The 25,125-nt window shown below is 37.5% G+C and overlaps 1 protein-coding gene across 1 annotated transcript in view; it reads left to right on the top strand.

The window, feature by feature from the left end:
* The window catches only part of Btbd7 (BTB domain containing 7), a 95,780-nt gene that overhangs the window by 41,333 nt on the left and 29,322 nt on the right, over window positions 1-25,125 (top strand). Inside the window, exons 2-3 of the mRNA XM_032908289.1 lie at window positions 5,238-5,425; window positions 6,910-7,989. Of these exons, the coding sequence (XP_032764180.1) occupies window positions 5,344-5,425; window positions 6,910-7,989 (1,162 nt within the window). The 5' untranslated portion in view covers window positions 5,238-5,343. The remainder of the gene's footprint in view (window positions 1-5,237; window positions 5,426-6,909; window positions 7,990-25,125) is intronic.

Genomic DNA, 25,125 nt, shown 5'->3' with positions numbered 1-25,125 from the left:
TCTACAATGTTCCAGGACACCTAGGACTATACAGAGAAACCCAGGCTCAAAAGAAGAAGGTCCAAGTGCCCCTTTTTTCTCCATAGGCTAACATTTAATTTAGAAATAAGTCTCTAACCCCATCCTCATTTCCCAAGTCAGTGTCAAGTTACTTTTAGAAACCATATCTCAGCCTTCTTATTTTAAGGGTGCAGAACCTAAGATCCATCAAAGTTAAGAGTAACTTGTCTCATGTAGGTGATAACCAGTGATGAAATCCAGCCCCTGGTAATGTAAACTTCTACCATTCTGGCTTCTGCTAAAAGCAGTAAAAAGTGTTTTTAGGCTGCAATAAGCATTTCTTTCCAGGCTGCAGTTTGACGTTCATTTCTTTGGTGCTCTGTAAGGCAATAGGATAATTTTCATGCTGAAAACTTCCTCCTCACAGTGTACCTTAACACCTTCAAGCAACAGAAAAGTCCTGAGGTCAAAAAACCTCTGGCTTTTTTTAACCCTGTATTTTCCAAATTTGAGGGAAACTCTTTGGAAATGTTTATTTAGACTTTGTTTGTTGGATGATGGGGTGATAAGAAATTGGTGTATATGCATTTTTTTAAAATTCTCATTCAATTGTTTGTTTATTCTGTGTGAGTTTTCCCGCCCAGCCGGCATGTTAGCGTCTTTTGATGAGGTTTGATCATATTGAGGGTTAATAGAAGATACTTCCTAAAAACGGTGACTTTAGAAAAGGAACTTCTCCTCTGAGCTGAAAAAGGTGGTGACATACGCCTTTACTGCAGTACTCGAAAGACATAGGCAAGCAAGCAGATCTTTATGAGTTTGAGTCCACCCTGGTCTACAGAATGAGTTCTAGGACAGCCAGGGCTGTTAAAACAAAGAAACCATGTCTGGAGGCAGATGGGGAGAGAAGAGGGGAGAAGGGAGGAGATGTATCAGCTTTCTAGACTTACATCCATCTTTTGGGCCTCCCCAGCCCTGTAAGCCTTCTCTCTCCCTTCCTTTCACATCATCCAAAAATTTGATTGTATCCTGTTGACTGTAGATGATAGTCCAGACTTGCCTGGAAAGAAAACAATCCCTGAGAGATTAGAATTCTGATTATTTCTCATTTCCAGAATCTAAAGGTAACAAAGTAGATTAAGAAATAAGTAATATAATACTGTGTACCATTTGGGGAAAGGTTATTGATTACCTGAAAAGTAAGGAAGTTCTTCAAGAATTTTAAGACTAATCATGGCTTTAGTGATAAAACCAACCAAACCAGGGTTACCTCAAAGGTTTAGAATGGCTGTAGGACACCGGTAGACTTCAGGTTATATCTGATCCTCAGTTCTTTACCATTTCTTTTCAAGGCTTGTGCTTCCATAAATGAGGGGCTCACCATCAGAGACTTTGTCCTGGAATTTCAAAGATATTTCATTTTGGTTTAAAGACAAATCCCTGCTGCTTCTGTTCTCAAAGAAGGGGTGATGGCCATTCACCTTTAGCCAGCCTGTGATCTTAGTGCCTTGTATACGCCCATTCACCCTGCATAACTGATGTCTTTTTTTTATGATCTATGCTTTAATTATGTTCATAATAAAATTTAGCTATTTTTTTCTTAAGTTGTTTTTAAATTTTAGTTTATATATCACATAGATTAATGTACCCATTTACTTACTTTTCTATTTATTTATTTTTAAGGCATGTTCTCTAATCTGGACTAACTTCCTGTGCTTAAGAAATCCTCTTGTCTCAGCTTCTCATCTCAAATAGCTAGGGCCACAAGTGGCTACCACAGAGCCCAGCAGTATTGTGTCTTGAACATGTTAGGTTCTTAGATGAAAATAATTTATGAGTGTGTTAAAGCAAAAGTAATGAACTGTGCCCACTGACACATGTGTCCAGAAGCAAGTCTCACTCTCCTATATTTCACAATACTTGCTGCCTTCAGCATATTCTGTATTGTGTCAGTGGTGCTCAGTAGTTAGCAGAACTAACCACAAAAATAGAGCCCACGTGGAACTTCAGGAATGAGCAAAGGAAGCAAGAAGCAGTTTCAGCTTATAGAGCAACATCATGTCATTGTAGTTGTGGGCACTGACCTGTCATTCTCACACCCTCTTTTCTCCACATTCCAAACTGATCTTTTAAAGGTTTTCATTTTCCCATGTATGTTGGTAGATTTTATATTGCATGATGTTTTTATTCTGTAGGTAATTTCTTAATACATATTTCTTTGGCTGGTCTAGAGGTGACTATGTAGAGCAGACTGATCTATTTGCATCAGCCTCCCAAGTACTATGATTAAAAGCATGCACACCATATCTAGCTTCAAATTAAATCTTTAATGAGAAAGAAGAGTAAGATTTAACCTATATCAGAGGGTACAACTTTGGTTTATAGGATAGTATTTCAGTTCAAAGAATAATTACAAATTGCTAGGAGGTAGGTCTGAAGAGATGATGGCTCAGCAGTTAAGAACATGTACAATTCTTGCAGAAGACCTGAGTTTGAGTTCCATCACACATGTCAGACAACTCACAACTTCCTGTAACTATGGCTTCTGGTGGATCCAATCCCTGTGACCTCCTCAGGCATCTGCACTCACTGCACATATTCACACATAGACACGTAATTAAAAGTAATAAAAATAATTTGTAGAAAATGGATTATAGAATTTTTAAGCTTCTGTGAAAACTAATATCTCTTAAACTTACTGATTTTTGTTTAGCAATATAATTTTTTGTTTGTTTGTTTTAATTTTGGTGCTAGAGCTCCAACCCCAGGGCTTTGTGCACATAGACAGTCTACCACTGAGCTATCAAAATCGGAATGTCAGCAAGCATCAAACTTTTGACAACCTTGATTATTCATGTATTTTTTAAAATGTACTTTGATGAAAGAATTTATTTTTAAACTATTTAATGTTTACAAAATACTATATTAAACATATAAATGTAACTTTTATTTGCCTGGTGTAATTATCATCTCTAAAGCTTACTGCCTCTGTCTGCCTACCTAGGCCTTGTCCTGGAATCTTCTAGCCTCTATACAATCTTATCTGAGCCTAGAATGTTTTCAGCCTCTGAGACTAACTGCTGAATAAGCTCATCCCTTCCTTGTTATTTCTGATCACTGGTTGGTTCTGCTCAGCTCTTCTAGCTCAAAACTACTCTTCAAGCTGACTGATTCAGGCTGACTTCTCTTAGCTTCTCTATAAATTGCTCTTCTTGGCCTTAAATTAACTCTCATAATCTGTTCTGATCTTCTGGCTCCTAATTCTCTGGCTCATTCTGTCCTCACTTGTGTCTAGCTTGTTCTGTCTCTGTACAACCACTCTCTTCTCTGTATTGCTCTCATTTAAGTAGGTTTCCTTTCCTGTCTCTTCCCATGAGTTGGGCATATCCTATTCTGTCAAACCTTTCTCTTATTTGTCACTTTGCCTGCTACTCAATTACACATCACTTTCAAACATGGGTGCTTCCTTCTACAAACTAACTTTACCTTCATTGTTTGGGATTAAAGGTGTGTGATAACCACATCACAACTAGAACTAGGCTTTCTTTTTTCCCCAGTAAACAACACAATCTCAGGGCTCACTCTTTGCAACATAAACATTTTAGCATCCTTGCTTTGCAGTTTTCACAGATTGATTTGGGATGTATCCTGTCCATGTATGTCTAACCACATATCCAACGTGTTGAAGTAAACTTTAAGATGCAATGTTCTCATAGTTCTATAGGTATAGAGAAGCTGTGTGTATCATAAACAAGCATGTGGTTTGACCACAGTTATTTCTGCTTTATCCAGTATCTGTATCTAGTTAGGAAATCTCTAGCCTTACACTGAACACTGGAACTAGATTTCTATATGTACATGCATGTATATGACAATGTTTGTCTATGAATGAATGTGTATGAATGTGTACTAAAAGATCAGAGGAAAACACAAGTGTTTTTTTGGGGTTTTTTGTTTGTTTGTTTGTTTGTTTGTTTCCCTTCTCTGTGAGACAAGGTCTCACTAACCCAGATGAGCTGGCCTGAAACCTGACATTCTCCTGCCTTAGACTCTCAAGTGCTAAGATTAAAGACATGTACCATCATGCCCAGCTAATAGTGGTCTTTCTTAAATGTAAATTTCTAAGGTATACCACCAGGTTTTCTATGAAAGTGTTTGTATGTTTTTTTTTTCTAGTTTTATTGTTAAATATTTCATCCTTTATTCTGAGGTTAGATTACCTGCTAGCTCATTTATCCTAACAATTCTAATAATTTTAAGTTGTTTTTCTTAAACCATTACCTTTTTGGTTAGATAAGTTTTATATGTATATCCAAATGGGTATACAGAATTAGAAATATTTCTACTTACCTTGTTCTCTATCTTAGTTTCTCCTCTAAGCATACATCTCCTCCTTTCAACCCTGAAAATTAATTTCCTAGCTCAAAATTAATGTGTAGTCATTAAAAATTAACCTGTTTTTGCACCTGACCTATACATGTTGGAATTACAGTGTTAGATAATAAAGGCTTTGTTTTTATTTTGGGGTTTATGGAAAAGATAGACTAAAACATGGTGTTTTGGGCAGAGGCAGGAAGATTGCAAGTTCAAGGGCAGCCTGAACTACTTAGCCATACCATGTGTCAAATTTTTTAAAAGGTAGTATTTGGATATGATGTATCTGTATGTATAAGATTCTCAAAAAAGACAGACAAAATTAACAAAATTTGGCTTTTACTTTGCTTACTATATTTAAACAGAATAAGTAGCTTACAAATGCCAGGAGATAATTATCTACTTTTTAAACCCCTCTTTTATAAAATATACAATTATAAATATTAAAGATAACTTGAGCCGTTTTACCTTAGAACGGAAACACAAGGAAACAGTCAGTCACTTGAACATCTGCTTTTTGAAGGTGCTGACCAGCCTCTTCCTTGTAGATTGTTTGTTGATGATGGCTGTTGTTGCCTCTGACTGTTATTCCCCTCTGGAACCTTCACTTTAGTACAGATACTTTTCCTTTGTTTTGAAATGCTCTTCTTATAACTATATAAGTATGATGTTTCTTGCCATCTTGAAAAGTACATAATGTTAGGCCTAAAACGGAAGGTGACACATATTCATGGTTCAAACTTAAGTCTGTGTGTGAACTTAACAGTATTTTTTTTGCAAAAAAAAAAAAAAAAAAAAAAAACAAACCTGTATGGTTTCAGTTACATTTGAAACAATAAATAATTTATTTTTGTTTTATCAAGAAATGGATGAAAAGAGGCTGCTGGATCCAGGGTTGAAGGTTCGTAAAGGCCTCTGGGATTATCCTCTGAAGAACCAGCAGATGGAATGCCGGAGTGACTGAAGAAAATGGGTGCTAATGCATCTAACTATCCTCATTCATGTTCCCCAAGGGTAGGGGGAAATTCACAGGCCCAGCAGACTTTCATAGGTAACTTTGCATTTCCTTAATTTTATTTTCTCTTATGATTACAAATAGAAATGTGTTAACAGTTATCTTTGTAAATGAAAAGAGTACTGAGCCATAGAAAAGTTATTACAGGTAATAATTCTATGCTACCCAGGTTCCCTATCTTCACCCCAATGTTAGTTAATCTGGCTTGTTATAAATGTAGCTTTAGTGTGATTGAAGAGAAAAACATTTCAAAATTATATAGTGTTCTTATTTTGCAAATCGCCTCTCATTTCTTAAAAATCCATGACCAAACCCTTAATACAGTCCTTGTTTGCTAGAAAACCAAGGGCATTTTTTAAAATTTAAACAAATTTTTTATTTTATTTCTCATTTTTTTTCCTTCGTCCTTCCTTAACTTCCTTACTTTCCTTTTTACTAAAAATTGTTATAGAACATTTTATTGTATGTGTGTGTTTACACGAGTGTGTATGTGTGTGTCTGTGTGTGTGTGTCTGTGTGCACATGGCACATATGTGAAAGTCAAAGAACAACTTATGAGAGTAAGTTCTCTCCTAATCCCCATGTTGGTCCCAGGAATCAAATTCAGGTAAGAGGTTTGATGGCAAAGTGACTTTTTCCACTAAACCATCTTTCTGGCCCTTTTAAATTTGATTTATATCTTTTATTTGAGAGTGTGTGTGTGTGTGTGTGTGTGTGTGTGTGTGTGTGTAGTATATGAACACGTGTGTTCAGTTGCTATGTGTATAAAGGTATGTAGAGATTGACATCAAGTATCTTTCGCAATCACACTCCACCTTATTTGGCTTTTAAGATTTTGTTTTTTATGTGTCTGTGCCTAAATATACATTTGTGTGGTAAGTGCCTCTAGAGTCCACAAAAGGATGTTGGATCCCCTGGGACTAGACTTACAGGTAGTCAAGAGCTGTCTGTTGTTGGGACTGGGAACCCAGCTGAGAACCTCTGTAAGAACAGGTGTGCTTTAACCACTGAGCCGTCTCTCAAGCATCTTTTAAAGATGGGTTTATCAGTGAACCTGGAGCTCATGGTTTAGCTACACTGGTTGGGCAGTGATCTCCTAGGATCTGCTTGTATCCAACCTTCCAGCACTGTGCCATTGTGTCCAGCTTTTATGCTGGTGGATGGATATCTGAACACCAAGCCATCTTCCCTGCCCTTTCCAAACATGCACACATGTGCACGTGCACAGAACACATGCACACATGCACCCACCTTTGTTTGAACTCTCCTTGCCTGGGATGTTACTATGCTCTTGACCTCCATCCAGCCTTAGCCTCTAAATGGTAGGATTGCAAGTGTGCACCATAGTACCCAGCCCTCTTTCTTAATATAAAAACGAGTTCTTTGTATTCATAATAAAATCATTTAGTTTTGCATTTTACTCGAGTTTTGTAGGAATGTGTTTGCAAAATTTTTTAGGCATGAAATATATTGAAAGTGAATATTAAAAAAAACCATGATTTGTTTAATTCTCTTCTTAGGAACATCTTCCTATTCTCAGCAAGGCTATGGTTGTGAGTCAAAGTTGTATAGCCTTGACCACGGCCATGAAAAACCACAAGACAAAAAAAAGAGAACCTCTGGCCTTGCTACTCTCAAAAAGAAGTTCATTAAACGTCGAAAATCTAATAGATCGGCTGATCATGCAAAGCAGATGCGAGAACTCCTCTCTGGGTGGGATGTTAGAGATGTCAATGCACTAGTGGAAGAATATGAGGGGACTTCAGCCTTAAAGGAGCTTTCTCTGCAAGCCAGTTTGGCTAGACCAGAAGCTCGGACACTGCAGAAGGACATGGCTGACCTTTATGAGTATAAGTACTGTACTGATGTGGACTTAATATTTCAAGAAACTTGTTTCCCTGTTCATCGTGCCATTTTGGCAGCCAGGTGTCCATTTTTCAAAACACTGCTATCTTCCTCACCTGAGTATGGGGCAGAGATAATAATGGATATCAGTACAGCTGGTATTGATATGCCCATGTTTTCTGCCTTGTTACACTACCTTTATACAGGAGAATTTGGAATGGAGGACTCAAGATTTCAGAATGTTGATATCCTTGTTCAGCTTAGTGAAGAATTTGGAACACCAAATTCCCTTGATGTAGATATGCGTGGACTCTTTGATTACATGTGTTATTATGATGTTGTCCTTAGTTTTTCTTCAGATTCTGAACTAGTTGAAGCTTTTGGTGGAAATCAGAACTGTTTAGATGAAGAGCTCAAAGCCCACAAGGCTATTATTTCTGCACGGTCCCCATTTTTCCGAAATTTATTACAAAGGAGAATACGGACTGGTGAAGAAATCACAGACCGAACTTTGAGAACTCCTACAAGAATTATATTAGATGAGTCCATTATACCAAAAAAATATGCAAAAGTGATATTACACTGTATGTATACCGACGTGGTGGACCTCTCTGTTTTGCACTGCAGCCCCTCTGTGGGGAGTCTCAGTGAAGTTCAGGCTCTCGTCGCAGGGAAGCCAAACATGACCAGGGCAGAAGAAGCCATGGAGCTTTACCACATAGCCCTGTTCTTGGAATTTAACATGCTTGCACAAGGTATGAATTGTATCTTCTATTAATTTGAAAACAGCTACTGTCTAAAACAATGTCTAGAAAATACAGGGTTACTTTTTCTCAGTCTGTAATTATGAATGCTGAAACAACTGCAGGGACAGTATTAATATAGCTCTTAATTTAATATTAAAATCAAGCATTCATCACTGATGATAAAGAACATGAGGTGAAACTACAGCCTGCTCTTCCCTAATGTAAGATGATGGGTGTGTGTGATGAGCAGCCGACGCTGTCTATTCTGACTGAACCTGCCCAATTCCCAGATCTCAAGTATCCCTGTACTTACATTTAACACCTCGTTGATTATTTGTTTACAGTTAGAATAAATTCAGTATAGAAATAAAAGGTAGGGCATATTTAAACAAATGTATTTGAAGTAAGTCTCTGACTTACATTTTAAAATAGTTTGCATCTTTCAGGCTCAATTTGTACATCAAATATTAGCTTATAAAGCAGTTAGTCAGACCCACAAGCTCGTTTCAATTGTTTTAAACAAACCAACCAAGCAAAAGGAGAGAGAGGTCATACATTCTGTGTTCTAAAAAAATGAATTATACATTTTTTAAAGAAATATATGTCTGTTGGTAAATATTAGAATCACTAACATTTCAGAGCTGGAAAGAGATCATTCTCACTACAAAGGGGAAGTGTATATTTAGCTTTCTGTGGCTGTAAAATAAAAAGGAATGTTACATGACCCAATATTACTGGAGAAATTTTATTCTGCTAGTGCAGTCACTAAAAGAATTTTAAAAGCTGCCAACTAAAAGAGAATGTGACAGTTTTAGTAAGGAAAACCTAACACGGCTTTTATCTTGAAAAGTATTGAAGTTTTTTAAGCCCTAGTAAATGATAATGATGGTAAGATTAGAATCAGGCATTGAAAAGTGAACAGACATATATAAGACATTCTTATATATAATTTTTCAAAATTTAATTTACTTTTGTCTTTCAGTAACGGACTAGTTTTGTTTTTGTTACCACAGCCAGTGTGTTACTAAACTTTTTATTAGTTTAAAATAGTCATTATGTTAATAGCTGACTATTTAGATGCCAGTCTATAGGGACAATATCAGAAATGACCTAGCAGCTTGACCAACCATTCCTTTATTCTATAAAGCCAAATTTGTGAGAAAATGCTACTACAGAAAAAATTTGAAGTTTGCCACAGCTTCAAAAAGGTATGACAAATCTTTCTTTTCTCAAATCGTTTTTAGATTTTGAGAGGTTTACATAATAAAATCCAAAAGTGTACCTTATATATTTACCTGCTTTTAAATGTGAGAATGCATACCTTAATGTAGTAATTCTTTCAGTTTTGAGTGAAAAGTGAAATTGTGAGATAAGGGTTGTACTTGGTGGTACCTGGAGCTCATTTATTTTCTTAAGTGAGTTAATTTTTCCTGTCATTTACAGAGAAATTGCATTTGTACAGTACATTTAAAGATCTAAAATGTCCCTTATGTTGTCTCAGTCTGGCTAAACAAGTAAGGGCTCTTCTCTCATTCAAAAGGCATTCACAGTCATGGTTTTTACTTTAGCTTCTTGTGCTTTATGTGTAACATACCTTTCCTTCATATCTGTGATAGATTTCATTCCTAGCCCTTTATATCCTCAGCATAGCCTTACCTCATTTCCATGAGGACAGTTTTTGGTTACTTGTGGAAGAATTTCATGTGTTAAAGCTTAAAGCTCAGGTCTGGAGCCAGGTGGACTGGCTTTGGATCCTCCTCTACATCATCTTAACATGTCATATACCACTTAATTCCCTGTCTTGCTGACTTTCGGAAAGAATAATAACCCTATCATTCTGAAGATCAAGAAAACTTTGTATGTTAATTCATCTGAACAGTGCTTGATATGTAGTAAGCATTCAGTAAATGTCAGCTGCACATCTTTCTGATTGGTATATCTTTATTGCCATACTTTTTTCTCTCCTGCCCCCAGCTAAGGCTAGCATTCTACTTTACCTCTAAATACACAGTCTTCTTTAAAAGTAATTTTACCAATTAAGCTCAATATTCAGTATATTTCCGAGATTTTTAGAAAGTTATTGGTGTTAAGATTTTCTTACAATTTAACCACAAATTTAAGCGGTTTTTATCACACTGTTCAGGATCAGCCTACTTGTTACTTTTTTTTTTTTTTTGGTTCTTTTTTTCCGGAGCTGGGGACCGAACCCAGGGCCTTGCGCTTCCTAGGTAAGCGCTCTACCGCTGAGCTAAATCCCCAGCCCCAGCCTACTTGTTACTTTCCAGTCATCTTCCTACAGTCTATACCATGATGCCTACACTCAGGCGTCTATTGTACGTGAAAATACCTAAATTTTCCCACACATCTCTCATAGTTCTAGCTATATACCATTTTAGAGAGAATTGAGTAGTCTGTATTTTTTTTTTTTTACTTTATGTATATGGGTGTTTTGCCTGTGTGTATGTAAATGTACTGTGTGTGTGCCCGGTGTCTAAGGAGGCCAGAAGAGGACTCCGGATCCTCCAGAATTGGAGTAACAGATAGTTGTGAGCTGGGACTTGAACCCAGGTCCTCTGGAAGAGCAGGCGGTGATCTTAACCATTATGAGTCATCTCTTCGGCCCTGATCTATATTTTTGTTCTATGAATCAAACAAGGATGTTCAGTTAAGAAAGACTGTGAAACTAGGACTGTTGGACAACTTGAAGGTAAAATCATGATTTGCTTAACTTTCTTCTTAGAGACATAGTCCAAGAGCTTGGAAAACCGAGGCAAGAATATTGAGTTTGTGGCCATCCAGGGCTACATAGTTAGACCTTGCAAACACACACACACAAATGATATTGGAAGCTCACAAATAGTATGCTTTAAGTGTAGAGTATTCAGCCAATGTATGTAAGGCCCTATGTTCAGTTCCCATCACTTGAACAGACAAAATTCTGAGTTCAAAAAACAAAACAGAAGGGGAAAAGCAGTTGTAGCACACACCTTTAATTCCAGCACTCAGAGGCCAGGGATACACAGAGGAATCCTCTTTCAAAAAATCAAATATGGATGGATGGATGGATGGATGGACAGACGGACAGATGGGTAGATGAATGGATTAATGAGTAGCAGGAGCTCTTAAAAGTTAGAACAGAAAAGAAAAATATAATAGGATTGAGAGGTAAATTTGAAGAACTCTAGAAAGAAAAAAGCAACAATAGAGGAGAAAATCCATAGTCTAGATATCTACATTCTGCATCCCCCTTCCAGAGCTACTGAAGATGTGATTCACAAATACTAAAAAAAACCAAAAAGAGAAATGGGATCAGAAAATAGGCATTCAATGCATGAGGAAAGCATAGTGCATCCTCGGTACCAGTCATGTTAGAGTTAGGTAAGGAGGTGAAAGAACGTGTTGGTCTAGACTGGACCAGAACAAAAATCTTCAGATCTAGATCAGTTACTTAATGTTTGAACAGAAAGTAGCAAACTACACTGAAATTTATGACTCTTAGTGCATTTAGGAAGAATTGGAAATACAGACAATGAAGTAAATGTGAAAAGATGTTAATATCCAAGTAAAGTTTTAAATGACACTGAAGCAAATAAAATTCTAGTTTAGAGCTTAGCTCAGCTATGGTAAGTAGTTTTAAAATATTTGCTATATATTTGCTATAATAGGAACACTGAACATTAATTAAATAAAAATGAGAATACATAAAAGTACACAGTACATGAAAGAGCTAAAGAATTGGGAGCAAGACTAAATACTATAGGGGTTTGTTTTTTTAGAATAAATATTTTATTAGTACTCAACTTTAAAACTACAAGCATATTAAGCTTGATTATAAAACTAATTTTAATTTTTATTATATTTATGTTTGTGCATGAGTATATAGGCACCAAGCATGTATGTTTGAAAGGGGTTCAGGACAACTTATGGAAATGGGTCCTCAGGACCAAAATCAGATCTGTCAATCCTGGTAGCAAGTATCTTTACCCACTAAACCATCTTGCCAGTCCCAAAATTAATTTTTAAAATACAGACATTCATGAAGGCCACAGTCCTTTAAAAAAATAAGAATTTATCGTTTATAAAGATTGTTGTTTTGCCGTTAAGTGAATATTCATTGTTTTTTGCCTGTTTGTTTTGGGCTCTTTTTGTAGTCACTAACTGAGGATGGACTTGAACTTCTAATCAAGAAGTTCAACTTCATTTCCACCTCCCAAAGTTCTGGAATTATAGCATGTGCCACTACACCTGCTGTTTTTTTGATGCTAAAAAGGTGGGCATATGTACACTGGACAACTCAACCAACTGAATCACATTCTTGGCTTCATCTATGAAGATTGGTAACAAATGAGGTCATGCTTATAATTTTGGTTTAGTTTGACTAATTTGACCATCCTGATAGCCTCTGAGTTTAATGGGTTCAGAAACTAATAACTAGCTTGTGCTGATAACTCATACTAGTTCTTCTTACCCATAAACCCAGGAATATAGGCATAGTGGGAAAGGGGAGCAATGTGAGAACCAGTTTTACAGATCTAGGAGGAGGTAGTGGCCCAGGTAGGCAGACTGGTAGTTACTGAAGCATCAGCTTGATGGAGTCTTTATTATTAGTCCAGTTTCTTCCTGAAACCAGGAAGCCACTTGGAATTGTTACCCCAGCCGGGAAATTTAAAGAATGTTGGGAGCAGGAACTTGAATAGATTGCTGCTCAGAATGCCCCAGATTATGGAGTCTAGAGCACTTACTTAGAGGACAGAGGCTTCTGTTGTGTTTCAGCCATTCTTTCTAAACTAAGGCTGCTTTCCTCTGGGCCATTGGAGTGTTTGGCATCCTAGCACTGGGACCCTCCAGTTTTGTGTAAGTATTAACAGAGGAGAGAACCCACCTCCCAGAAGAAAAACTGAAAAAGGCTCCTTGGCTTCCTTTTGTGCCTGGGTTTCAATATATGACCTAGGCCTCAGGTTAGGGGCTAGTAGCCCAGAAAGCAGAGGCTATTGAGAATGCTTGCTGGGCAGGGGAGAGCAACAATATCTACAGAAAGAAGAGAAAAGGTACTATTACCACTGACTTGCCACAGAACATGAGCTGTCTTGGTCCAGGTTCCAGGACAGCACATGGAAGAGTGCTCACTCTCCAGCCTTCTCTGATCTTGCCTGTTTGGTGAATTAGCTCAGTAACTAGCCTTCCTAGCAGTGCTGTACACTAACTTTTTTAAGATCTAGTTATTATATACACAGTATTCTGCATATATACTGAATATCAGAAGAGGGCCTCAGATCTCATTACAGATGGTTGTGAGCCACCATGTGGTTGCTGGAAATTGAACTCAGGATGTCTGGAAGAGCAGTCAGTGCTCTCAACCTCTGAGCCATCTCTCCAGCCCCCTTTTTTTCTTGACACTTGGAATTATTCTGGAGTAGCTACTCAAGAAGCCTGATTGATGGCAGTGCCTATATTAAAAACAAAATGAGCATATAAAATTAAAATTCCCAAATAGCTTACTAAATTGGAAGAAGCCAGAAAGAAAAACAAGTGTTTTTACCACTGTGACATTTTACAACGCCAGTAGCATATGCTGGGCAGTGGTTCTAAGGTTATGAAAACAGAAATGAAAGAGTACTACTGCTACTGCCTTTTTTTTTTCCTTTTTGAAGAAAAATCCACTTTCCTTGTGTAATGTCTTTCTCATAACTTTAACAATCCACAGACCTACTACTATCTTTGACATGTAAATATTGCCGACCTCAGAACAAAATAGCCCAGAAGTAGTACCAATCCACATGTGTCTTTTAATGTCAGACATTGCACTGCAGACCTTAAACATATCTGGATCGAAAATTACATTTTCAACCTCTGGAAGATGAAATTTATTTATAATCCTCATTTAAAGTTGGCTGTATATTGTACTTGGCATATTTTAGTCATTATGAATGTATTTTATCGAATTAAAAATGTTAACAAGCCACGAAAACATTGACCTAGTTTTTTCCCTTAACAACTTGGCCAGCTTCCAAAAGTGTGAGCTGGGAAGCATACAAAGGACAGAGAGAGCCAGTGTCCCCACTCACCCATCCTTGTCTCCTCTTTCCATTTTCCCATTGTCCTGCACATTGACACTTTTCCTCTTGTCACAGCTGGTGATTCATTTTACTTCTCTTCCTTCTAAAGCGGATGAGGCTGAACATGATTCTGAGAGAAGAACATTGAACTAGGCTAAAGACCATTTTCAACAGATGAGAGTAGTCAGTTAAACATGAGACAGAAAGAATTACTTTTAATTTCATGAGAGGCAGTTCAAGTGACTGAGATGATGCACGTCAAATCAAAGAGAGCTAACATTTACAGTTTACTGCAAGTTTGAACAGAGTTCTGAATATAACATTTGCTTACATACCTTATTTTAAATAATTTTTGTTATATATTACACACTTTCCCTCTAAATGTAGACTGTTACCTTTATGCAGGGTACCTTTGCACTTGGTTTTTGTTTATTGCCTAATATTTCATTGCCTAAATTTCCAAATATTGCCCTAATCTTTAAGAACAAACTTGGTGCTTTGTGCCTTGCTTTATATTCGCTACTCCAAGTTATCTATTTTCTAAGGACTTTCAAACATTTGATTTTGTTAGGTATTTCCTTTTTCTAACTTAGCTTTAGAAATGCCGATGTACCTGTCTCATTTTCTCTAATCACATAATATCGTATGTTTCCTAAAGAGAAAATCAAAATATTGATATTCCAATCACCCCAAGAACTTAGACTTAAATAGTACTTCACTCTTAGTAGACTCCTCACTATGCTGTGTACTGTGGATTAGTTTTTAACTTGTTTTATTATTTTTATGTGTGTATGTGTGAGTGCCTGTACATGTATACTTTGACTACAGGGATCAGAAGAGGGTGTTGGGTCCCCTGATACTAGAGTTACAGGTGATTACGAGTTGTGGGAAGCAAACCCAGGTCTTCTGGAAGAGTAGCAGCAGATGCTCTTAACCACTGAGCCATCATTCCATTCTCTTAATTATTCCGAAGAGCTAATGAGATCTAAGTAATATTTTTTTCTTTGGATTTTTAAAAAATATATGTGTATGGGCATTTTGCCTTAATGTATTTTTCTGTACCATGTGCGTGCTATGCCCATAGAGTCCAGAAGAAGGAATAGAATGCCCTGGTACTAGAGTTACAGAGAGTTGTGAGCTTACAGCCTGCTTAAAAGACAGGAATGAATAGTACGACTTACTGTAAGGCATTTTAACAGAAGTGTGCATCTGACACTTTGTAGCCATAACAGCTATCTAAAATATGTACAGTTAGCTTCCAGCAGATCCAGTTAAATGTCTAATGTCTATGTTTATTTAAAATTGTGTGATGTTTAATCAGAAGCCCTTTTTCAGTAATGAACAAAACCTCTATAGATAATAAATTTCAAGGATTGGTAGAGGGAGGTCAAATAACAGACTGGTAGATAATATATCGTCTCATTTTGCCTTGAATTGTTGAAAGATCTGTTCACTATAGTTTTCTTATAGTACCATTTATAATTCAGAGTGAAACATAAAAAATAAAACCATCATTGTAACCAAAACTTTTGGTGCTAGTCATAAAATAAAGACCATGAACTATTTTCAAATTTCGAGTTAACATTTAATGACACATTGCTATTCAAGATTATAACAGGAGAAAGAGAATGTTTGGACACCAAAGTGTACCTAGCTTTAATGACAGCACTCGATATAAATCATTTCACTTGATCTTGAAAAATCCTGTGAAGCTTGTCCTGGTTCAGCGATAAGTAAACATTGTCAGATTCAGTGTTTTGTAAACATAAACTTGCACTTAGACCTGGGTTCCAATCCTATCTCTACCACATATAACTCTGTAAAATCCATCCAGCTTCTTCAACCTCAGATTATTTTTCTCTCTTCATAGAAACATAGACATCAGGCTTAACTTATAGTGGATAAGCAAACTTAAAAGTGATTTGGGCTACATGTTGTAATCAGAGCCCTTAGTAGGCAGAGGCAGGCAAATCTCTGTGAGTTCAACGCCAGCCTGTTCTATATAGAGAATTCCAAATCAACCAAGGCTACAGAGAGATAAATAGAAAAATGGAAAGAAAGAAGGCTATTTAGTATAAGTAAAATAGGACTGAGAGGAGTACAAGAAGGGGTTGAAAAAACCTTCAACATTGCAAGTATGATAGCTTTTCAAACCCAGGATCAAGGTGCAGAGTTTCTTCATTTAAACCTAGACAGGCTCTTATCCAGGGCAGGACTCTAATCAAACGAACGTAAATACTCATCCACTTCAGATGTTCAGAGGGACTGGAACACAGTATTTCAAAATTAAGTTATACTAATAATACTATTTCACTAACAAAGTGTAAAAGGCACCTAACTGAGCTCATTTCTAGGAATACAACACTTTTAACCTGTGTAAAAGCAATGTCTTTTTTTCTGTTTTAGAGAAAAGGCAAATGCTTGAGTTGTTCCCTCCCGAGACTGCCTCATAGGTGAACAAGGGTTTCAGATCAGGGATGTACTGAGTACTGCTATCCACCTGGGGACCAAGCCTCTAGTGTCTTTTCACTTTAAGGACTTCAAGTAGAATGCTTGGTAACATTTATTAGTTACCTTATATAATTATTCTATGCCAAATCTTGAACTTTAAGTTTGTTTCAAAAGCAATTTATGCTGATGGTTGAAAAAAAAGGAGAATGAGCAAGCATGGCCCAAGCTGATTTCATCACGGCCATTACTCTGTCTGTGTTTTATATGTTTGTCTTACTCTGTCCTGTAAACAGCATCATGCTGTAATTCTTACTCTGCTGTCCTTTTTTCATACTTGATAATAATTGTGAGTATATATATTTATTTTTAATACATTTTCAAGATACTTTCTAAATATACAAAAAATAAAAGCACAGTTGGTTAGACTCAAATAACACAAGTAATACAAAAGATGTTTAAGAACTTGTAGACTCTATCTATAGTGATAACTACCACTACAAAAGTACTGTTTGTGAATGTCTCCAAGTATGTTTATAGAACTGCTAAAACATTCAGTGATGATAAGTTGGCCAGAAAAATGGCTTCAAACATTTTTCTAGTATAGATTGACATGGTTCTATTCGCACTAAATATATCTCCATGAAGGAGATGACTTTGTATATTAAGATTTTAAAGGCTCGGGGTTGGGGATTTAGCTCAGTGGTAGAGCGCTTGCCTAGCGAGCGCAAGGCCCTGGGTTCGGTCCCCAGCTCCAAAAAAAAGAAAAAAGAAAAAAAAAAAAAGATTTTAAAGGCTCAATTGGTAAATTGTTGCTATGCAAGCATTACAACCTAAGTTTGATTCTAGAAACCATATAAAAAGCTGGAGCTCAGTAGCCTGCCAGGCCAGTTCCAGGTCAACAAAATAGAAGGACCTTAGAAACACTACCCCAGGTTGTCATCTGGCCTTTGCTTATACATGTATGTATATAAAACATTTTCATATACTTCATGCTAAGTGTTCATTCCTATGTGCTGTGTTTTATATGTTAGTATTTGAAGGTGAACTATCTACATATCTAGAACTAGCACCAGAACGCAGAAATACATTTACACACTTAAATATCTTTATTATCAAAACAGTCTGTTATCAAACATACTTCTCTTTAACTATAGTAATATAATAAATAAGCCTTTTGAATTGACTTAGTATAAAATTAGACTTATACTGTCAGGCTTACACTGTGTTCTTTTCTAATTGAAGCTTGCATCAAAAAAACAGTGCTGTTTTTTAAAACTGTTTTTGACTAGAATTCCAGGAAATAAATGGATCTTATTTTCTAAATATGTTGTTATTTGAGCTTCTATCTTACTATAATAGGTTTAGAAAAATACCTTTAGGTAAACTATATAATTAGTTTATTTATTATTTATTCGTGTTAATTTAAAACTAGGTAAATAGGACCAGAGAGATGGCTCGTGGGTTAAAAGTACCTTGCTGTCAAGCCCTGAGTTCAATTCCTGAGACTCGTGTGGTAGGAGAGAACTCCTCCAAGCTGCTCTCTGGCCCCACTCCACCCCTGCACACATACTTAGATGTACACCCGTGCACATAGCATTAACTTTTTAAAGAAAAAATAAACTAGATAAAGGTTTTGTTGATTTGTAAGTGTGAGCAGTAAAAATAGTAAGCACTCGAACTGGAGATGAGGCTCAGTAGTTAAGAGCATTTGCTGTGGTTGGGGATTTAGCTCAGTGGTAGAGCGCTTGCTGGCCCTGGGTTCAGTCCCCAGCTCCAGAAAAAAAAGAAAAGAAAAAAAAAAAAAAAGAGCATTTGCTGTTTTTGGAGAAGACCTGGATTTCATTTCCAGCACCCAATGGTGGCTCATAACTCTACATCATCCTCTTCTGGGCTCCACAGGCACCACGTATATACTTGTAGGCAAAACACTACATATAAAACAGTACATTTTTGTAAAAAATCTATTTGCTTATTTTGGCGGGGTTTGTTTCTTTGTTTTGGCTTTTCAAGACAGGGTTTCTCTGTGTAGCCCTGGCTGTCCTGGACCCCACTTTGTAGACCAGGCTGCACTTGAACTCACACAGATCCTCCTGCCACTGCCTCCCCAACTATGGGATTAAAGGTGTATGCCACCCACACCCAGCTTAAAAAACGTTTTTAAGTAGCATTGCAAGTGTTTAATGATGTGACTATTCCACATCTACATTTTTATGCCAGATTTCTTTCTCTATTTTATTTTTTTAAGAAGTACTAAATTAGGTACAAGTAGCTGAAGCTGGAGTAAGAGTCCCATGGTACACTTGCCCAGTGTGAGCAGGTCGCTGCATTTGCTATTCAGTATTACACGCACAGTGGGTAGATAGTGTGGGTCTCTAAATCTGAATCTGCTACTTCTATGTGAGTTCTCAAACAAATAAAATAAAAAGGGGATACTGAGGGTAGAAAAAAATTCTAGCTTCTCCATTCATACAGGGTCCCAGTGTAAAATAAGAATTATGACCCCCATTCTTTTTTCATTTAGCACATTTATTGAAGACTTACTATATGGTAGGCCCTTAAAGGAATGAAAACCCAGTCCAATGGTATCGCTAGTTAATTATAGCAAAAGGGCCTTCACAGCAGAGAGCAGTGATACTCATGGAGAATGGTGAGAGGCAAAGAAACTGCAGGCCTCAGCAGAGACAAGAACTTCCCAGAGAAGCAAGGCCTGGAGAAAGAGTAGTCCCATGATGATTAAGGGTAGAAGAACCCGCAGATCAAAGGTCTAGAGACAAAGCAGGAAAAGGATAAAAATACTTTAGGTCGAAGGACGTTGATCTTGCAAAGATGAGAGAGCTGTGACAAGAAGCAAGGCAGACAAGGCTGATGTAACAAGCTTTGTAGACCATGCAGAGTATTCCTCACTAAAACAGTCTTATGGACTGAAAGCATTTGCATTTTTGGAAAACTCTCTGTCTCCAAGATATAGAGATCATAAGTGTTCTAGAAATGGGTTTTTTTAGATCATAATTTTATAAATAGATACAAATCTATAAATAGGTCAAAATTACCTTTTTTTTCTCTTTATGTGTATGTATACCAAGTGGGTCAAGCCCAGGACATTTTACATGCTATATCAGGCACTGTACCAATGAGCCAGACTCTAAGCTTCAACTAATTCTGTGTGTACTGTATTCATTTATTCAGGAACATTTATTTACTTACTAGTGACTGTCCTTTTGCCATATATAAACTGAAAGTAGAAGGTGTTACAGGTAAAATATTAAGGCCAGGATTTGTACAAGGATTTGTTCCTTGTACATCCAGAGAGATACTTTTTAAAAAGGATTTGTTTTTATTTTATTTTATGTGCAGTTTGTTTATGTGCCTAGTTTAAGACCCATCTCCAATTGCCTTTAGCTATAAGTGTAAAATTTTGCTTGGTGATCTGAAAAATGTGGATAATGCCATCTTGTTTATGAGACTGCTCTTAGGCTTAGATATTAGACACCTAGTGCTTCCTACATTGAGTAATTTATGGTAAATATGGGATAGACAATGGCTATTCTTATGTCAGACTTTCTTTATAAGTGTTCCTGCTGTACTGATATATTCTAATACAAAACCTAGCACAGGGTTAGTGAGGGTTGTGAAAAATGAAAAAGGAGTCTTCATAAGAGCTAGTCAGAGATTTCTATAAAGGGAACAGAAATAGAGACAACTTTTCAGCTACAGATTTATTAAAATGTTTTAAAAAAAACAGACATGGCTTACATTCACTTCTGTGCCTATTTCTTCTAGAAAATTGCTAGGCTCTTGAGATTATGATCTATAGTGTCGATGGCATATCTGGTATAGAGTTTAGCACACAGCTCAACAATCAGGTCTTTTAAAATGAAAGTCTAGAAAGGAAACCTGGAATCCAGGGCCAAACGATCCATTCATTTGACCAAAATCCCAAGTGACAAACAAAATTTTAATTGTTAATTGGTATTATGTTGTGTTTAGCTTTTGCTACCCCACCTAAGCTCTTGAATGGGCCACACTGCCAGCCCCCACCCAGTTTCCCTTGAATCCATGGATAAAAGACACAGACACACAGTTGTTCATTTTCAGCTTGCCTTTCTTGGCATTATTCAACTCCCATAGCTAGTATGCCCTTATCAATACTCTTAGCTCTGCCCCTCCTACCTGCCCTAAACTTTAGTGGCCAGTTTCATCTAGTCCCTGCTAAACATCTCTGACCGTCCACTTATAGAAGCGGCCTATATGACCACTCTGTTTCGGTATCTCACATGTCTGGTCAACTTTTCTCCATCAGAAGCATGGCAAACTCTCCTCCCTTACATCTGCCTCTTGTCTCCAGGAACCCAAAAGTCCCACCTATCCCTTCCACCCAGCAATTGGCCCATGGCTTCTTTGCTAACAGATCAAGAACCAATTGAGGAACAGGACCTTAGCATAAGAACCAACACTATACCTCACCTTTTCTGTCCAATTAAAAAAATAAACTTCTCCCAGACATAAATTGAACAAAACCATTAAAATTATGTAAATTACACAGTAAGATATACAAATGACATCCAGTTCATCATATTTATCAATTAGATAAAGTACTCTCCCATCATTCCTAACTTAAAGAATTATGATTCTGTCCCTAGATTATGTTTAGATTTTAGCCATCTGAAAACCATGTCTTCCACTCTATAACCTCTCAATGTTAAACAACTTGAGTTTGAATATGAAACTAATTAGTCTTCAACCCCATCAGAAATCTGAGAACAATTTAAACATTACCTGGGTGTATAGGAAGCATCAAACATAGCTTCTCAAACTTAAACAGTTGCAGAGACAGCTGACTACCTAGATAGCCCCCCTAATTCCTCAAAACGTCAGAGCATCAGCCTTTTGACCCAGGATCATCTGACAGACCCCTGCAAAGCAGGATTATGAAGGACTGCTTACCCTGTGCTGGCAGAGCTATCAGTTAACTGTTCTGCACAGTGTGTCCTTTTCCCAGACAGTATTTTGTTTGCAGATGAAATAGGCAGTTTCTGCCCCGTGACTGTCTTGCCACAATGAGCAGCCTCGCCTGGAGGTGAAGATACTCAATTTCTTCTTTGAACCAAGAATGGGGTACTGTAAGGAGCAAACATGTCTCATTGTCAAATGATTAAATAACATTAAATGTCACATTCTGTGGGTTTGTGATGTTTTTGAAGAATGAATATATATACAGATATATATATATATGGTAATCTGAACTGTTAAAGCTGAACTACTCTTAGCCTTTTCTAATTGAATAATATCAAAAACACCTTCGTATAATTAAATCAGAATCTAACATAACCATGAGTTTGCTATCTGACCCTTAATTTGTATTACTTATCATCTAAAAACAGTTGTTATTAGAAGGACTAGGTCTAAGCTTTGTATTCTTAAATGAGTTGCATAGGCACAATGCCTATCTAAAAGTAACTATTAATCTTAAATTTTTAATCGATATAAGAAATTCATACCAATGAAAACCTTAAATCTGTATCAAAATAAATTCTGTACCAATGTAAGAAATAACTTTAACTTTGTATCAATTATAAAAATTTCTATCAATTAAGATTATGGCTACACAATGCTTTGTTTAAGGATAAAATTTAGTAATTCAGCCTACCAATTTCCTTCCTGTTCAAAATTATGACCATTCCCAAATTATCCCTTAAAGTGACAACTTTTCTATAATTTGTAAAATAACCATTACTAGACACCCCCACCCCAGCCCAGGGAATTGAGCTGACGACTCTCCATAACTTCTTGCTGAATAAGGGCAATGAAAAATTCTTTAAAGAGGTGGAGAGTAGTAGGAAGATTAGAAATTTTGGTTAGACTTTTAAAAACTAACGTTAGCATCTGTTATCCAGTCTCTGTATGCTTAGAAGGCTCAGGGCTTGGCTGAAGTTCTGACGGGATCCATATGAAAGGTTGGATGAGGCATGACGATCTGGAATCCATTGCAATCCCTGAAGCTGTTTTGGGCAGCAACCAGCAGCAGCAGGGATCCAAGCAGGTCAGTTTAGCATCTCTGAGGATGAATCTTGCCAAAACTGTACATTCTAACTACATTTTTGAATATATAAATCTAACAACCAAAATTTTAGAATCATTAAAATGTTAATACGGATTGTTCAGGTTGTACAGATTAAGGATGAAATTCTGCTCCTTGCTTGAGCATGTGAGAGACAGCTGTTTTTTTATGAGTTAATTTTATTAATAGCCAATCATAAGCTTCATGTATGCCATGTGAAGGATGGCACAAAGAATCTTTATCTGTCCTGTTTGATTCTCTTGAATGTTTCTAGTTCTTCAGGGGTCTTCCCCATCATATCTGATCCATATCATTCTGGAAGAGGTCCAGAGCCTTTTCTCCTTTTCCTGTCAACACAAGTACAGAGCCTTTCTCCCAAAATAGCATGTCCGTGAAATCATGCTATTCCAGTATCTGGAAATGTTTAGCTTGACCTCTCTTCCAGAGGAATTTTAATACAACCACCAACTCAAAATCACACTCATTTGGTAATTAAACTGTTCAAGTCAGCTGAAGCAATCTAAGCAGTGTCATGAGACAGTGTTCCATGACAGCCCAGACTTGCTTTGAACTTGAACCTAATGGTAGTCTTCCTGTGGTGTGATTCTCTCCTTCCACTTTTGTTCTATGAGAATTGAATTCGGTCAGGCAGATGTCACAAGTACCTTTACCCACTGATCTCACTCACCAGCCTTTTCAATTTTTGTGTCTATGGTGTCTTAATCTAAGTTCCCTCCATAAATTTGGTCCTTAGATAAAGTCTTGCTTGAAGATAGTTTATTCTGAGAAGTTCTTGTAGAGAATAGGAGTGTGGTTAGGAAAGGATACATGGGATAAGAGAGCTCATATAATTACATGTTCTGAGATGATGATCTGGCTAACTGGACTTAATATGGCTGGAACCCTCTCAGGAGGAGTGGGGATGGTATACCACTCAGAATTGCCCACAGAAGAAAAGGGGGCATTTATTCATCATTCCTGTTGGAAAAGTGTTTGAAGCTTGCCTATGTGTAGGTATCTAGCAGATTCCTGGAGGTAGCTACTCCAGGATGTGATTATTTCTATAGCAGAAAGCAAAATGTTCAAAGGTATGGCTGGAGCAAGGTCTGGAAGACTTTTGAAACTGGCTCACTGTAATAGAAGGCAGAGCGGATGTGAGGTAGGTACAGGGTTGCTAAAATTCAGTATCTGTGATTGCATATCAATTTGTGTGGTTAATTAAACTCAATTCATCAAGATTTGGTTTGGGGAAGATGATAGAATTAACCAGAGTTCAGTTTCCAAAACTGATTGGGAGTTGGAATTCCTTTTAATTATCAGAACCACACTTTACACAGTTGTGTGGGAAGCTGAAGTACCAAAAGGAATGCTAACAGGGACTGGATGGGTTGTGGACCCAAGAAGCCAAGCTCAGCCAGCTGCTGAAGTGCAGCTATGAGGAAGGATAGCTGTCTGTCTGTCCATGGAACTGCTGCCATGCATCTAGTGGTGGCCAACAGTTACAAGGGGTAAGAGCTGATCTTAAAGAAGAGAGGAAGCAAGCACAAGCCAGTACTCATGGCATGTTTTCATCCACCTTTCCTGGTACCTTGCTGTGGTGACTTTCAGAGAGTATTGACTGCTACTCTGCTTCCAAGCTACATGTTCCTCCTTTGGCTGACTAACTTAGGACAATACTGGGTTGGAGACTGAGGAAAATAGTTCAGTCTTACTCTAGTTGAAACACTGAAAATCAGTGCAACCTCTTCCCTCATCTGTTTAGAGTTGTGCTTTCCTTTGCCAATACTTAGCCGATCTAAGGAAGCTTCCAGGTGGGCTAACCTACACTTTAATCCCAGAGGTTTCAGAGCTCTTTCTCTTTGACCTCATTGCTAGGTTTTTGTTAGTACCAGACAGCAAAGCACCAGAAGATGCGCTAATGAAGCCTTTGAGTTCTGCATGAACTCTTTCCTGATCTAACACACTAACAGGTGTATACCTGCCAGTGTATGTGGGTGACTCTTGCATTGCATAACTGCATTACAAAACAGAAACTGATTTTCCCACTCAGTCTGTTCACTGTGGACTTGATTCAGATTGGGGAGTACAAGGTAGTGAGAAGAGGCAGCAGATCGTGAAGAGGACCATCAAGCACAGTCTCCAGACAAAAGCAGGTGCTTGATTCCAAATGTGGAGTTGAAGGATGTCTTACTAGGGTTTTGATTGTTGCAGGCAAGTACCGTGACCAAAAAGTAAATTGTGGAGGAAAGGGTTTATTCAACTTAAACTGCCAGTTTATAGTCCATCATTGGAGGAAATCAGGACAGGAACTCAAAGAGGGCAGGAGCCTGGAGGCAGGAGCTGATGCACAGGCCAAGGAGGGATGCTGCTTACTGGCTTGCTTCCCCTGGCTTGCTCAGCTCCCTTACTTACAGAACCCAGGACCACCAGCCCAGGGATGGCACCACCCCCAGTGGGCTGAGCCCTCCCACAGTGATCACTATTTGATAAAATGCTTTACAGCTGGATCTCAGAGAGACATGTTTCTCAACTGAGGGCCCTTCTCTGATGGCTCTAACTTGTATCAGGTTGACACACACA

Source organism: Rattus rattus, chromosome 7 (genome assembly GCF_011064425.1).
Source record: "Rattus rattus isolate New Zealand chromosome 7, Rrattus_CSIRO_v1, whole genome shotgun sequence".
NCBI lineage: Eukaryota > Metazoa > Chordata > Mammalia > Rodentia > Muridae > Rattus > Rattus rattus.
Note: the sequence above shows the minus strand (reverse complement) of the source record. Positions and strands in the feature narration are given on the sequence as shown.